The 16,943-nt window shown below is 45.9% G+C and overlaps 1 protein-coding gene across 2 annotated transcripts in view; it reads right to left on the bottom strand.

The window, feature by feature from the left end:
- The window catches only part of MALT1 (MALT1 paracaspase), a 68,152-nt gene that overhangs the window by 28,475 nt on the left and 22,734 nt on the right, over positions 1–16,943 (bottom strand). The window contains exons 6-7 of one of the 2 annotated variants that reach the window (XM_083155262.1): positions 9,693–9,789; positions 7,849–7,893 (exon numbers count right to left, since the gene is read on the bottom strand). In XM_083155262.1, the coding sequence (XP_083011388.1) occupies positions 7,849–7,893; positions 9,693–9,789 (142 nt within the window). The remainder of the gene's footprint in view (positions 1–7,848; positions 7,894–9,692; positions 9,790–16,943) is intronic. The other variant, XM_083155263.1, reaches the window with a different exon arrangement.

Raw genomic sequence — 16,943 nt, 5'->3', positions numbered from 1 at the left:
GGGAACCAGCCCCGGACCTGGAGCCTGGGGCTGGTTGTAAAAAAAATCAGGGAACCCCTATTTGTCGGGTTTCCTGATTTTTTTAATACCAGCCCCGGCTCCTTCAGCCTGGTGCTGGTTACGGCATTGGGGGGGGACCCCATGCCGTTTTTTTTTTAACGTGTAAGGGCTACCCCTTTCCCACTGCCGAAAAAACGGCTCTTACACGTTAAAAACACTGCTTTTTACACGGGTAACAAAAACCGGTATTTGTTACCCGTGTAAAGCAACCTGGAGCTTTCCCACTGCAGCTCTAGCCGTTTAAAAAGGCTAAAAAAACGGCATTTACACGTGTAAAGCCTGCAGTGGGAAAGGGGTATTAGGTGACCCAGTATATACCGGGTCAGTTAAAGTATTATAGATAGACCAAATGTATATAAATAATAATAATAAAAAAAATATATATATATATATACATACATACATACAGGGGCGTCAACAGCAGTGTAGACCCCTGGGCATAGCAATGTATTGGGGCCCCTACCGATCCTCCAGCGGTAGGGGTGGGGTAAGCTTTGATGTCCCGCGGGTTGTAGGGGGTATTATATCAACCGCTCAGCATGTAGGGCCTGGATCAGTAATTTCCACTAATTACCCCTTTACTGCACAGATGGTGGGAGATGGGGAGGAAGAAGGGGCATTGGCTGAATGAAGGGGCCCTGATACATAACTTCCAGGGTGGTAGAGGATGTTTAATATGCAGAGGAGGGGTGTGTAGTGGAGTGGGCTTATTATTCATAATTTTCTGGTGCGAGGACAGCTTGCTTGACTGCAGATATCTTCAGTTACCGGAAATAGATTTCTTAAATTTTAATGGAATTAAAAACTAGAGAATCCCACCTACCAAATGGTATTGGGGACTAGGGGATCAGAGTTCAGGAGGCAGAGCAATCCGCCAACGAGTATATAATACTACATACCAGGTGTGTGGAGCTGGAGCAGTAACCAGTTGCTGGAAGGCTGATATCTCTGGTTCTGGGAACAGTAGAGACAAGCTTCTAGTGTCCATCAAAGGGGAAGAGTCCCAGCTTTTGGAATATACCCTCAGAAAAACTCTAAGTCAGACAGAACCTGAAATATCTGACTGGGAATAACAATTAACATGCTTGGATGGGGACCACTGCTTTGAAGTCAGATATCTCTGGTTCCCAAGGGCCGATTTTTACAATTCTTGTATCCATGGAAAGAGGAGACCCTCAGCTTTTAGACTCCTGGGGGGTTTCTGGGTACTCAGAAACCCCCCCTGCGTGCGCTACTGATTATGTGCTCAGGAGTGGCCAAACCAGTCCTCGAGATCTACCAACGGTCAACGTTTTCCAAATCACCTAGCTGGTGCACAGCTGTAGTCATTACTGTCATTTTCCAGATCACCTAGCTGGTGCACAGCTGTAGTCATTACTAACTGTCACATGTCCCAAATCACCTAGCTGTTGCACAGCTGTAGTCATTACTAACTGTCACTTGTCTCAGATCACCTAGCTGGTGCACAGCTGTAGTCATTACTAACGGTCACATGTCCGAGATCACTTAGCTGGTGCACAGCTGTAGTCACTACTAACTGTCACATGTCCGAGATCACCTAGCTGGTGCACAGCTGTAGTCATTAGTAACTGTCACATGTCCCAAATCACCTAGCTGGTGCACAGCTGTCGTCATTACTAACTGTCACGTTCCCCAGATCACCTAGCTGGTGCACAGCTGTAGTCATTACTAACTGACACATGTCCCAGATCACCTAACTAACTGGTGCACACCTGTAGCCATTACTAACTGTCACATGTCCCAGATCACCTAGCTGGTGCACAGCTGTAGTCATTACTAACTGTCACATGTCATAGATGAACTAGCTGGTGCACAGCTGTAGTCATTACTAACTGTCACATGTCCCAGGTCACCTAGCTGGTGCACAGCTGTAGTCATTACTAACTGTCACGTGCCCCAGATCACCTAGCTGGTGCACAGCTGTAGTCATTACTAACTGTCACATGTCCCAGATCACCTAACTAACTGGTGCACACCTGTAGTCATTACTAACTGTCACATGTCCCAGATCACCTAGCTGGTGCACAGCTGTAGTCATTACTAACTGTCACATGTTCCAGATCACCTAGCTGGTGCACAGCTGTAGTCATTACTAACTGGCACATGTCCCATATCACCCAGCTGGTGCACAGCTGTAGTCATTACTAACTGGCACATGTCCCATATCACCCAGCTGGTGCACAGCTGTAGTCATTACTAACTGTCACATGTCCCAGATCACCTAGCTGGTGCACAGCTGTAGTCATTACTAACTCATACTTGCCTGCTTTTCTATTTTTCTCTCTGGGAGAAGCCCGGAGAGGAGACTGATTGCGACTGTCAGGGGGGCGCGAGAAGGCGGACATCACCAAGCACTGCCCCCTTGGCAGTCAAACTCGGCAATTTGCAGGTCTGCGGGTTTGGGGAGGGGCTAAAATGATGCGAAACCCACCCCTCACCGCGGACCTGCGAATCCCATTGTTTGGTACATCAGGGAGGAGCACACGATTTTCGGGAGCTTCCCGGCCATTCCTGGAGGGTAGGCAAGTATGTACTAACTGTCACATTGTCAAATATGCTGCATTCATTCCTACTATAGATACACAGGTGGCCTGAGATACATGGACTGTTGGTAGATCTTGAAGACAGGTTCGGCCTCCCCTGGTCTAGACAGTTTAGAGGGAGCTACTGATTGGTTACTGTAGGGTTAAGCAGATTTGTAAGTCTTAGCAATGGTAGTAACTAAGTAGCATGCACAGTGTATTTCCTCTCTCATATCTGGTGTTCACCTTTGTACAATTAGAGGTAGAGGATAAGGACTATTTGCATACTCAGCCCACATTACGCAAATACATGTACTATGCTAGCCTCCACACAACTTGCCTGGAACACTAATTATAGCATCCTTTTCCTGAACCTAAGCCTATATGATGCTTAATACTGTAAAGGGGTGTACACACGGTGAGATTTTGGCATGAGATTTTGACTAGATAGTCAAAATATCCTAGAAGGTTAGCCAAAATCTCCCTATTTTCTCCTGTTTAGTCAATATTGTCTAGCATAGATTGCTTAGCATAGATTGACTGCGCAGGCAAGGCAATTTTGACTAGATCATAGACTATCATTTCTAAAGACAAAATCGCTTGGTCAAAATCTCCAGTGTATCTAGCCAAAATGTCTCCAAAAATTGCTTAGTCAAAATTGTCCATTAGCCAAAATCTCCCTGTGTGTACATAACTCTCTTCATATCTATCATTCACCTAAATCTAATTCTCTCTGCACAAGTTACATCTGCCCCACCTACAGTGCAGCATGGGTTTCTCCATTTGAGAAGGAATTTGCCTTAGCCAGTGAACCAGAATAAGGGCCTGTATTTGAATCTTGACAGTTAGAAGCTGATTGGTTGGTAACAACCCTCAGGCACGTAAAACAAAATCCCAGATGAACAGCCCCAGTTTTTATCCCAGCCGGAACCAATGAGTTATCATCCAAAAATGGGGTCGTTTTCGTCCCCACCCAGAAAACTGATAATGACCACCGGGCTTGAAAGGTGATATTAGTCCATTTTTCAGGACAAAAATATTGATGTGGCTAATCAAATACCCCTATTTATATTTTCATTAATAATTAAATAATAATAATAAATATTATTAAAGTTCAAAGATCTTTTTTTTTTTTACAACACACTTTACAACTGATTTCTGGGTCCAAACGGTCACTAGGTCGACATGAGACCCCCACCCCCCAGCCCCAGAGCGACACATCTATTAAGGCATTGATAATGTTTTAGACATTGATCCCCATTTATTACATTAAACCATCACCAAGAAGAAGACCAACATTTAAAAGAAAACAAATAGTGCACCCAATTTTGTAGCAGAGAATGTGAATCACATGTAGACAGACTGAGTAGCTTCAGCTGGAGGCCTTAATACACCTTTCATATCTAATTGCATCCCATCAGGACTGTCTTGTAATCTGGTGGGACTTGCATGCTAGTTTTTGCCCCTGTGGTGATCGCTGGTCGCAGGAACATGCCCCTGTGGTGATCGCTGGACGCAGGAACATGCTCCTGCGACCAGCTGATTTCCACTGCCGGGCTCCCCCCGGCAGTTTCTTTTTCATCAGCGACCATCTCTGGTCGTTGATGAAAAGGTGAACCTGAGCAATATATTGCTCAGCGATATATGGCTGAGCAATATATCTCCCCCGTGTGTACACAGCATTAGATTGCGAGCAGGGCCCTCCTACCTCTATGTTGGTTTGTTTCTACCCAGTTTGGTTAATCACTGTTGTTTCCAATTGTAAAGCGCAACGGAATATGCTGCGCTATATAAGAAACTGTAAATAAATAAATACACCTACAGTACTTCACACTGATGAAGATGGTATTACAAGGGGCATATGTTATAATGTAACAGGGGTGACAAGTAACAGGATGAGATATTTTGACATACATGTAATAGGAATTGTGATAAAAATCACACTTTTTGACCTGTCGACTTTTTCTCACACTTCAATTCGCATCCAGAAGCTTTCCTATTATAAAACTCGCAAATTTAATAGGGTGCAATTTTTAGGAATCGTTACCAAAAATCCCAAAACGAATAGACCAGGTTCTGGATGACGAGTTTGACAGAATTATGTACAGATCATTGTGATCTGTGCATGGTTCTGGCCCCAGGCTCATTGAACAGGTCAGCACCCTTATACAGGGGAGTGCGCCCGAACCCCAGCAGACATAGCCGCCGGAGCTGTCCTGTCAATCATCGCCTCACACAGAGTTCCTGCAGATATAGTGCCTGCAGTGCTACCCCACTGATCTACTCTGCCAACAAAAAGTGTCTTCTGGCTGTGACAGACGGGATTCAATGTCCCACCTGCCGATGGGCGCAAAGGGGGCGTGGCCGCGAATGCCGTAATCGGCAGAACGGGCCCGGCAGCTTCTGAAGTCCCGTTTTGCCGTGATCCCGCATCAATGCTGTTGTTAATGATAGGGAGCCGCCGCTATTTCCCACGTCGGAAATAGCGGCGGTACATTGCATAACCCCTAAATCGCATAACATCGGATTTTTCACACCTCAATTCGTATTTGCATTTTTAAAATTAGCGATTTCCATAAATGCGATTTTGTGCGATTTCAGAATTGTACTAAACATCTCATCCTATTACATGTCACCCATGATGGGGTTTTTAAGCAGACAAAAACTAACCAATCAGAAAAGTGCGACCGCAGTCTATCGGCTGGCTAGGGGGGGGGCATTACAGGGACGTCAATGAGGCTTTGCGGGTGTGCGGTGTGGACAATGCAGGTGATTCCAGACTGATTGCAGGGAGGGCCAAACCGGCTTCGTGACATCACTGACAGCCGCTGTTACCCAAAAAGATGGCATCCGATGGTGAGTTTTTCCGAGTGGATTTCCCCCTCGGGGACAGGGAAACACTCTAGAAAGGTGGTGTTTACCTGATCGCTGGGCTGCAAAGATTCGCCGGCCCAGCGTTCAGGTCTGAATCGGGCCCCTAGTTCGGCGCGCACAATATTTTTCTCTATTTAAAAGGTATCAGGACAAGAAGTGCAAAACAGATGAGCCAACTATCAATTTATATCGCAAAAAAAAGTGCAAAGAAAACCCAAACGTAATATGAAGTCTTCCCTACGGACGACCGCTGATCGCTGCAGCTTTGTTTGCATATCTGCAATAATCTCACTTCATTATTTACACTGTGGTAATAACCATTCTTCAGAGAAGATACAATAACATCCTAATATGGGCCCTTATTCTGATTGAGTCGGACGGCTGCGTGTCCGGTCGGATGGCCGATGTATTGTGTTTGCGCATGTGCAGAGGCGTTTCTGCGCATGTGCGAACGCCACGCACGTCCGAATACGGCGTGAATTCCGTACAGAAAACCGTCGGTCGGAACAATCCGGACAGTGGGTGGAGAGGGGATTATTACCATATGCGTACGCCCCGCGTTTCATGGCCGTTCCCATGAAAGCGCTGGGCGTACGTATGGTAATCCGGCTGTGACGCACGTGTGGGGGACATAGCCAGATGTCAGCTGCCCGCCGATATCCCTGTTTCATGCGGAAAAATGTCAGAGTGGTTTGGAGGTTTCCACAGATTTCCACAGAGTTATTAACATGAAACATCCACTCGCGGTCCATTCGCCCGGCGTCTTACCGCATTCGGACGGTGTGAGCGATCCGTATGGTAGGCAGGGCTAAGAATGCTCGGTGGCCATCCAAGTCAACTAGAATAAGGGCCATTACCATTATAGATCAGATATATACTTTTGCACTCGTCACCCTGATATCAGTGGTTAGATTACGCTCATGTTTGAGGCTTGTACCCCAGGGATGAGTGGCGGAAATGTTCTCTTGTGCTCCTCCCTGCTGATTACAGTACAGGAACACTGCCCATTGTCCTGCCGCGCCTCTGTTCCCCGTTCTAAAAGTATTGATACAGTTCCTGTGGGTGCATCTATTGCCAGTATTGCTTCTGCAGCTTTATGCAAATGGCCATGTGTTTAAGTAGTGTCATACTGGGAGGGTAAGGGTGTACCGGTGGGGGGGGGGGGGGAGCATGTTACGTCACAACACGGGGTGGGTTGTGGCATGTAACAGGATGCGGGGCTGGTGATGCAGCCACCGCAACTGGGTAAGTCATTCGCTGCTGACTGGCTGGCAGCATGAAAAGTTTGCATCAGGACACACCCACCTCAAAAAGTGGGCAGGGCCATAAATCACAGGGGCCTACCAGTCAATCCACCGGTACCTCGCCGGGCCAGTCTAAGCCTCTGTGTAAGAACAGAGACGCCTACAAGGGTGTGTAGATGCTGCAATCCTCTTTGGTGCTTCCTTAGATGCCAATATCTGTCTCATCATTTAATCTTGTACAAGCCCCTTGCTGGGTGCAGATTCTCCATCAGAGTAGGACCCCAACTCGAAGCTGCTGTGTCTGCTGCATTCTCACCCCCTTCAGTGACCCGCCTGTGCCACTCCCATACGAAACTCTATGCATCTACATAGCCAGCTCCCAGGAACACCCACTACATCATCAAGTCATTTCAGAGACTGCACATTTCAGTCGCATCCACCACTCTGGGCGACGGACTCTGAGCGCTTGTGCAGAAAAATTCCACACCTGAGTGCAACTCCGATTTAGCCACGGCAATCGGAATGAGGGCACCATACGGCCTTCACCACTAACTGAACGGCCTCCTAGGGGGCCGATTTATAATCAAGTTCTATCATCCGCCATCAGGAGTTTAAAAATTTGTTGTGAATGATACATATTGGAGGTCATTCTGGTTGATTCTCCCCTTTGCGAAATCGCAACGGGGACCGACGGTGAAGGCCTGCGCATGTTCATATTTACTTATGGCCATGTGCAGGCCTTCTGTGCGGGCGCCCTCGGAGGCTCTCACAAAAACGCTCTGGGCGTCCCCATGCGAATGGGGGCGGCTTCCTGCCCTCCGAGGGCGGGCAGCTGATGTCACCGGATGTCAGTTGCCCGCCCTGTTCGCGTAGCAGGGGCGCCGCAAATCTCACCGGAGAGTGACTTTACTTTGCGACCATTGGATGATGTGTGTGTTCATAGCCGATTGCGCGTACAGAGCGTCAGTTTGTTCCTGTGTACAGATCCGCGTGGCTGTATCCGATGTTATTTATCAAAGAGCCGTATAAACACTTATCCCGCGTCATTCCATTTGCATTCTGCCCAATCACAAGCAGGAAAGTCCCCGAATGACGACATGCAGGAAGCGGCCATGCAGTTACACTACCTTCTGTGCACTCCATTGCGACACTTGTCCAAAGATTTCCACATCCTTTTGTTTTAAAAGAAAAACAACATTTACATTTTGACCTATTTTAGATAAATGAAATTGAGTTGAACAATGCTGGTAATTATGCAATTTGTACCCGTACCTCTCACATGTGCATCCTTCAATCAATCAACTCCTAACTGTCACTTTTCGAACACCGCTGATTGGCTGGTGCGTTATTATCACCTTCCACTTATCACTTTACCAGGCTTATTACATCTGCCCCATAGTTACTCTCAGGGGCAGTAAAGATGGCCGTCCCCCACGCTTGAATGTCTGACTTATTTCCAAACTCGGCCAATGTAATGGTGGACTAATTTTACGCTCTGTTTACAGGATTTAGAGCAGGAAGTCTCTGATTCCTTTTGACCAAACGGAATGAGACATTTATAGTATGTTGCATGCCAGGAAGTAATGATAGTCGGGTTAGCAAGTCTCACACAAAACAGCTCTATAGAGTCGGACATAATTAGAGCTGTTTGTTTCGGGGGAGTTATAATCGCCAATGTCTAAATCAACTTATATAGGCACAAAATGACAGCACATTTGTAATAAATAAACAATGAAAAAAAATATTTCTAACATTGAAAAAGCGACATTAATTTGATTTGTCGAAATAGCTCATGTACTGTACATGTCATTTCCTGTTAAATGTTTATTATGCACATCCGAATGCTAAAAAGATGCACACACAGCTTCTGCTGATTAAAGTGATATACAGCATGCCTACATTCTGTATGTAATTATACAAATATCCTGCTACAATGCTTCCCAGCCAAACAGTGTAACATTATTTGGCATGCACATACAGTCACATAGAATGATATGCGGCTTGTCTATTTTTTTTTTTGTGTGTAATTGCAACTGTATGTGCATAACAAATTTTTAGCGTAAAAATCAGTAATTTCACAAAATTGGACCTAACTTGGCCCCAATTACATCCCAGCCTACTTGCGTTATAATATAGGCATACGACTCTGCAGGCTGTGACTAGGTACTGAATGTGTTGTGTTGTAATCATGGTTGCCTACTTTTTGGCTGCCCCCTCCGGGAGAGGATAGCCAGTTACTTGAGGCTGGGGGGCGGGGCTGCTGAAGGGATGGGAAAGGGGTGGGGGGCAGAGCTACGGAAGAATGTCACATTTTGTGGTGGTGGCCAGCGCAATCCCTTCTTCATGCCCATGCCCCCACCGTGCAATGCTGGTATTTCAGGCATTGTACAGTTGTGGGCAGGGCTACAATGGCGCAATTTGCGTCATTTGGTCCCACGGAACTCCCCAACCAAGGGGGGAGTTGCGGGAGACAGCCAGGATTCCCAGAGGCTCACCCCCCTTTCCAGGGGGCCAGGAGGTGGACCAGATTTCCAGGACCCTCTCGCCAATTCTGGGAGGGTAGGCAACCCTGGTTATAGAATACAATTCCACGGAGACACAGGTTGGCTATAGATATGCAAGCTATGTCTCTGTGATTATTCTAGAACTACTGCTCTATCTGGGTGGGCATTCTGTGGTATGTAATTCCATAATAGCTGGTGAATCACAAGCTGCATACTGGTGGGCTCTATACTGTACTTCAAAGCAGCTGTAGCATACAGCACCCTCTGCAGGATTGGAGATGGTACTGCACTCATCAGTAATGCTTAGAATTTCCTTTTTAAAATCTGCCTTAAAATCTCAGTTTGTGAATGTGGTTGAGGATAATGTGCCGGCCGGCACCACTGAGCCAACACAAAAAGTAGATGCACCCTGCGGTAATCATACATGTAGATGTGCCATAATAACACATCATATCCTTTAGACTTACCGATAAGGACCTCCGCTCCCTGGCTAGTCTCGCTCTCATTACCATTAGACACCTGACAGAAGTAAATGCCCTGGTCTTCAGCTGAAACATTGGGAACCTAGGAAAAAATATATATATTTTTTTTCATTTAGAGGGGAGTTTCAACTTGAAGACATGACCAGAGAAGACGGAGTATACTGTATACAGTGTGCAAGGTTTGCGGAAGGAAGTGGGGAACCTGAGGAACGAAGAACTGCGGAATCTGACCAGTGATGACCTCTCATGTATTTAGTGATTGAAACAACATCTCCTATTTATTGTGGTTTATTGTCAGATGTATGACCGAAGGAAGTGGCTTTCAGAACTAAATGACTAATAATCCGTCATCTTACCTAAATGGATTTTTCTGAATCTTTGAGGCGCTGCTATGCCAACGTATGCTGACGCACTGATTTCAGTGTAACAAACACAGAATTCAGTATCTACTAATCATTGTATAGGGGTTGTATTATAGCACATGGCAGTCGAAAAGAACGGTCTTATCTTGTGTATGCAGATCCAACGAAGGGCGTTCGCAAGGGTAGGGGAGGGAGCGGCTGCAGGGGAACGCAGATCAGCCGATGCCTGGTGGGGTGGCTTCGTGCTGCACTCATTGCAAAATTGCATAGGGGCCCCCCTGTATTTATAAAAAAAAAAAAAACACAGCACCTGGGATCTTGGATCATTGCTGTTTTCAAAAATAAGAGGGGAAAGGATGTACTGGTCCCCAGATTTTTTAAACCAGCATCAGGTACCACTAGTCTGTAAGGTAATGCCACAGCTGTGGGGGACAAGTCCCTGTGGCTGTAGCATTAAATCTCCCCAACCAGTCAAATAGTAGGGACTCTCCAAATAACGGGGTCCTGCCTCCAGGGCACCCAAAGGCCAGTGCTGAAGTCCGATGCTCTAACCCCAGCACCCCTGGACGGTGGGTGCCACATTCATAGCACAAAAGTGTAAAATTAAGATTTATTATTTATCTAAAATTAATAATACAATAAACTCAGAACATACACCGTGACAGTATAGTTTTATTAAACATTCATGCACACTTACATACATCTACGTTGACCATGTGACAGTCGACCACACTCCCATCACTCTAACGCTGGCATCTAACTTCCGTTACTGTCTATATAGACGCGGTTGACTATCTTTAGGCGACTAAGGGTGGTCGACCATAACAAGGTCAATGTAGACAGCGTTGATCTGCTATATCATAAATAATGATAAACTCCTACATACCTACATCCCCATAGCCCTTCTGTCCACTTCTCCAGTAAATTCATAGGGTACCTGTACAACAAAGAGACATACTCACCTAATCCATTATAGATCAGTCCTCTTTGGTCCATGTAGAAATCCAGGGGTAGAAAAAAAAAAAGCTTAAGTTCCAAAACATGCAAATTGAAGAGAATCCATGTATATACATGGATTCTCTTCCCCTAAAGGTTTATTAGGTCAAGCTTAATATACATAAAAGGCAGTGACACAAAGAAAAATGTCACAGCCTCTGAGTATTGTACAGATGGATTGGGGGGGGGGGCAGGTGCATGATTTGGACAGAAAAGAGGTGCAGTCTACTTTCTTCTGGTATTCCAAGCAGGTATTTGCAGAATGTATACTATTAATTATAGGGTATGTAGATTGTAAATTCCTCTGGGGAAATAACTGGTGTGAATAAATATTCTCTACAAAAGATGTGTAACAGGTGTGCGCTATATAAAGAGCCGAATTATACTCACCGATAATTCCTTTTTCTTCCTAGAGATCCCATGGCAGCCATAACATTGGGATGTATCCCTTTCCCCATAGATTAGACAGGAGTTTTTTCTCTAGGACCGCCCACCTTGGGTATAACAGCCTCCTCCTCCTTAGCCTCAGTGTCTTTTGAGTGTCTCCGTAACCTGGAGAAAAAACACAATAATAACACAGGAGGGTAACAAGTGGCTGCCATGGGATCTCTAGGAAGAAAAAGGAATTATCGGTGACTATAATTCGGCTCTTTCTTCTACGATCCCCATGGCAGCCATAACATTGGGACATACCCAAGTACACCACACGGGGGGGATAGCTGTATTATATTTACTTATGGCGATGTCAGTCCCGCTGACATAGCTCCTTGCAACACGTGGTTCCCAAAGTGGGCAGTAGATACGTTGAGTGCATAATGGTTAGAAAATGTATGGACTGACGACCAGGTAGCCGCTTTACAGATATCTGTAACTGATGCCTTCGCCTTATTTGCCCATGATGTGGAGACTGCCCGAGTCGAGTGTGCCTGTACGATCGGAGGTGCCACCTTGTTCTCTTTCTTGTAGGCGAATAAGATAATTTCTCTTATCCACCTAGAGATCGTTTGCTTCACAGGTGCTCCTCCCTTCTTTATTCCTTCAGGAATTACAAATAAGTGCTTGGAGGTTCTAAATGTCTTGGTTCTTTCCAAGTATATGGATATGGCCCTCACCAGGTCCAAGTTATGCCACATTTCCTCCTCATCACTCTGAGGGTTTGGATAAAACTCGGGAAGGGTTATCTCCTGATTAAGGTGAAATCTAGAGATTACCTTAGGTAAGAACTGCGGGTGTGTCCTCAACACCACCCTGTCCGGGAACACAATAAGATAGGGTTCCTCGATCCACAGCGCCTGTAGTTCACTCACTCTCCTCGCAGAGGTGACTGCTACAAGAAAAACCACCTTCCAGTTGAGCAGTTTGAGCGGAATGTCCATGAGTGGTTCGAATGGATGCTTGGCTAATACTGTAAGAAGTAAGTTCAAGTCCCAAGGGGCTACTATCGACTTGATTGGGGGTCTAACTCTCTTCATTGCTCTGCTAAACCTCTTTACCACCTTTTCTTCCGCCAATGGCCTGTCTAACAGAACGCTTAAAGCTGATACCTGAGCTTTAATGGTGGCCGTTGCCAGCCCTAAGAGGAATCCATCAAAGAGGAACTGTAACACCTCTCCAGTGGAAATCTTACTATAGTCACCTGAGAACTGCCCCCATTCGATGAATTTCATCCATGTTCTGTAGTATGCTAGAGAAGAAACATCTTTTCTGGCTTTCAACATCATGTCTGTGACTTGTGAAGAGAGATTATGTTTCTTTAGTATTTGCCGCTCAATCTCCACGCCCTTAGACATAATGTCGCGGGTTCTGAGTGTAGTACTGGGCCTTGTGTCAGTAGGTCCGGTCTGTTGGGTAGCTCCCATGGTTTCTGCACTGATAACCTCATGGCGTTTGCGAACCAGCCCCTCCGTGGCCAGTATGGTAGGATTGCCACTAGGTCTGCCTTGTCCTCTTGTATCTTCTTTATCACCTTGTTTATCAGGGGAAAAGGTGGGAATATGTACCCTAGTTTGAATTGCCATCTGATCGTGAAGGCATCCAATGTTGCTGCTTGGGCATGATAATATCTTGAGCAGAATGTCCTCACCTTCTTGTTGGCATAAGTAGCCATCAGGTCCACTTCCGGAACTCCGAACCTCTGCACAATCTCCCTGAACACCTCTTCGTTCAGTTCCCATTCTCCCGGATCTAGTAGCTTTCGACTCAGGAAATCTGCTACTACGTTCCTCCTTCCTGGTATGTATATAGCCGAGATCGAGAGAAGGTATTTCTCCGCCCATACCATAATATCCCGTGATATTCTCATCAGTTTTCTGCTTCTGGTGCCTCCCTGATGATTTATATGTGAGACCACCGTGACGTTGTCCGACATTATTCTGACATGATTCCCCACTATGTAATTCTTCAGTAGCCTTACTGCTTCCCAGACTGCTTGAAGTTCTCTTACGTTCGAGGAATTCATTGTTTCTTCTAGGGACCATATTCCTTGCACTGATGCATTCTTCATATGCGCTCCCCAACCAGTTAGACTGGCATCTGTAGTTACTACCGCATATCTCGGACTCTCTAGACTGGACCTTCTTTTCTCCATGTCCCTCGTCCACCACAGTATGGATCTTCTTACTGATTCGTTCAGTGTGATAAGCTGATGGTCCCTGTACCCTCTTCGGATCAGAGGTAACAGGTACCCTTGTAGAACTCTCATATTTGCCTGGGCCCAAGGTATAATCTTTATGCAGGACGTCATCATGCCCAGCAATTGTACGGCCATCAGAAAGGTCACCTTCTTCGAATACAGGACCTTTTCTATCATCTCCTGGATTCTTATACATCTCTCTGGTGATAGAGCAATGTTGAAATTCACAGTGTCTATCAGGACCCCCAGGAACTGAATAATCTGACTTGGTAGAAGGTGGCTCTTGGTTTCGTTTACTACCCAGCCATGTCTCCTTAGTGTTGATAGTGTCAACTCTAGACCTTGTAGGACTTCTACTTCCGAATCCCCTACGACTAGCAGATCGTCCAGGTATGGCCAAATCAGGACTCCCTGTTTCCTTAGCTCTGCAATCAAGGTTACTAGAACCTTCGTGAAGACCCTCGGAGATGTTCTTAGCCCAAAGGGCAGGCAAGTAAACTGGAAATGCCTGTTTGACACTTCGAACCTGAGGAACCTTCTGTGGTATCTGTTTACTGGGATGTGATAGTAGGCGTCCTTTAGGTCTATTGACGCTAGGAACGCTCCCTTCCTTATCCCAGTTAGAATGGATGACAAGCTTTCCATCCTGAATTTTATCTTCTTTATATTCAGGTTGAGATCCCTCAGATCCAGGATTGTCCTGTATTCTCCATTGGGTTTCTTCACTAGAAATAAGTTCGAGTAAAAGCCTCTCTTGTGTTGTAGCCTGGGGATTTCCTCTATGGCGTTTATTTCTAAGAGTTGCTCTATCTTTATCTTCAACTCTCTTCTTTCTTCCACCAATATTGGTGTTCTGGATTTTAAAAACCGGTCTTGCCTCGGGTGACATGCAAACTCTATTGAATAACCCCTCTGAATTATATTCAGGACCCATCTGTCCCCAATCGTCCTTTCCCAGACCTCTGGGAAATTCAATAGTCTTGCACCTATCTTGATGTTTAGTGGATAGTCATAGCCTTCTACCTCTGTCCGACTGAAATTTTCCTCGGTAAGGCTGGCGAAAGGACTGACGGGAAAGATTAGGGTTCCCTCTTTTATAGTATGGCTTTCCAGGCCTGTAGCTTCTTGCGTCCTTAAAGGACAGTTTAGGTGTTCCCGGATAGGGAAACCTATTCCTTCTATCCTGCGGCAACCGGACAGATTTTCCGCCAGACAGTTTCTGTATCATGGCGTCAAGTTTAGATCCAAATAAATAATTTCCCTCGAAGGGTAATGCTGTTAGTTTGTTTTTGGAATTTGCGTCGGCACTCCAAGGCTTTAGCCACAGTGCTCGTCTTGCAGTTATTCCGGCTGCCATGGATTTTGATGCAAATGCCACCGAGTCCAGTGATGCTTCACACAGGTAGTCAATAGATTTTTGCATAATCTCTAAACTGCGTAAGATATATGTTTTAGATATCTTATCTTCTACATCCGTATGTAGGTTTGCTGCCCAGAGTCTCAGAGCACGGGATACTGAAGCAATAGCGACTGATGACCTGAGTGCCCCTGACGCCGCCGTATGCACCTTTCTTAAGGCGGTTTCCACTTTCTTGTCCATGGAATCCTTGAAGGCCGCAGCGTCTTCCACCGGTATTGTAGACCTTGACGTGAGCTCCGCCACCGCCGCGTCTACTTTAGGGATCTTGCACCACGCCATGAATTCTTCATCCTTGTATGGATACATTTTATCCACTCTATTACTAAGGGTGAGTTTCTTGTCAACATTTACCCACTCCTTAGCAATTATTTCCCTCACTACCTTATTAACTGGGAAGGACCTCCCCTTCTTTGATCTATCCTCAAATAGCGGGTCCTTTTCCGAAGCGGTACCTGTAGCCTCTTGGTAGTTCATTGCCTTGTATATGTTCTTTAGAACGTTCTCCACTATATCCAGGTTAAAGGTTCTATCCTCCTCTATTTCTCCTGACTCATCAGTGGAGTTTTTATCTGGTTCCTCCATGCCGGATGAACCCTCCTCTTGGCTCAACCCAGCTTGAGACCTAGACCTCTTAGCTGTCTGTGACTGGACAAATTCATGCTTAGACACAAAGTTTTGTTTCATCCAAGCCATCAGTTCTTTTAGTATCTCCGTATGCTCTGATTTTTTTGGCACTTCCTTTATGGGCTCCTTATGTCTTGTCTCACATTCTTCACATAGTGACTTGTTTTGACACGCAGAGAACACCTTATCACATGACATGCAGTTAGATTCAATGTATTTCTTTTTTGAAAGCCTTTTCTTTGGCACAGGGATAACTTCTGTAGGCACACTATAAGAGACAATGGACACACTAAGTAGCTAGAAATAAAAGAATCTGATGCCCTAAAAACACTAAGGGCTTACCTCATAGGGGCACTGTCCAGCTTAGGGGAAGAAGGCACTTCCATCTCAGCCATCATTTCTGCAGCCCAGCGTGTGCACTGCACAGCGTTGTCTGCTGTGTTTAAATATGGCGCCTTAACTCCTTCATTACTGCTCCAACATTCTTCAGGATGGCCAAGCGGAACAAACATTCCCCGCTGTGTTTCCGGGGACACTCTTGCTGAGCGCACTAGAGCTGCTCTGGGCGGAAGTAGACGCCGCGCGTACTTCCGCCCTACCGTGTCTATCCCCGCAGCGTGCAGTCGCGGCTTACAGCTGGGACTGCCGCTTGCTCACCACGCTGTTTCCAACTGCGCTTTCAGCCTGTATTGTCTCAGCGCTGCTGCCGCCTGTGTTCTCCATTGTGTCCAGCTGGAAAAACGTAACTTATCCACAGCGCCTGCACCCAGACTGGATGTCTGACAGGTATTTTGGCTGGGCATGTAAGCGGGTGTTATGCATAGGGGTATAGATAAATCTGGTCCCCCTAGCAAGCTCCCTGATATAAGAGGTAGCCCTGTTAGAAAATAAATTAACTGACTCCTATTCTGTCCTCTCTAACGGAGACAGGAAAAAAAGACACTGACGCTAAGGAGGAGGAGGCTGTTATACCCAAGGTGGGCGGTCCTAGAGAAAAAACTCCTGTCTAATCTATGGGGAAAGGGATACATCCCAATGTTATGGCTGCCATGGGGATCGTAGAAGAAAAACAGGTAACACAAAAGTCACAATACAGTATGTAGTAAATCTATAAACAATATAACAGGGTATGTAGTTAAGTTACCGACGGATGAAATACAGATTGACAGAATCCCCACAACCAAATTCCAACAGACAAAATA

The sequence above is a fragment of the Crinia signifera genome, chromosome 1 (genome assembly GCF_055691185.1).
Source record: "Crinia signifera chromosome 1, ASM5569118v1, whole genome shotgun sequence".
Lineage (NCBI taxonomy): Eukaryota > Metazoa > Chordata > Amphibia > Anura > Myobatrachidae > Crinia > Crinia signifera.
Note: the sequence above shows the minus strand (reverse complement) of the source record. Positions and strands in the feature narration are given on the sequence as shown.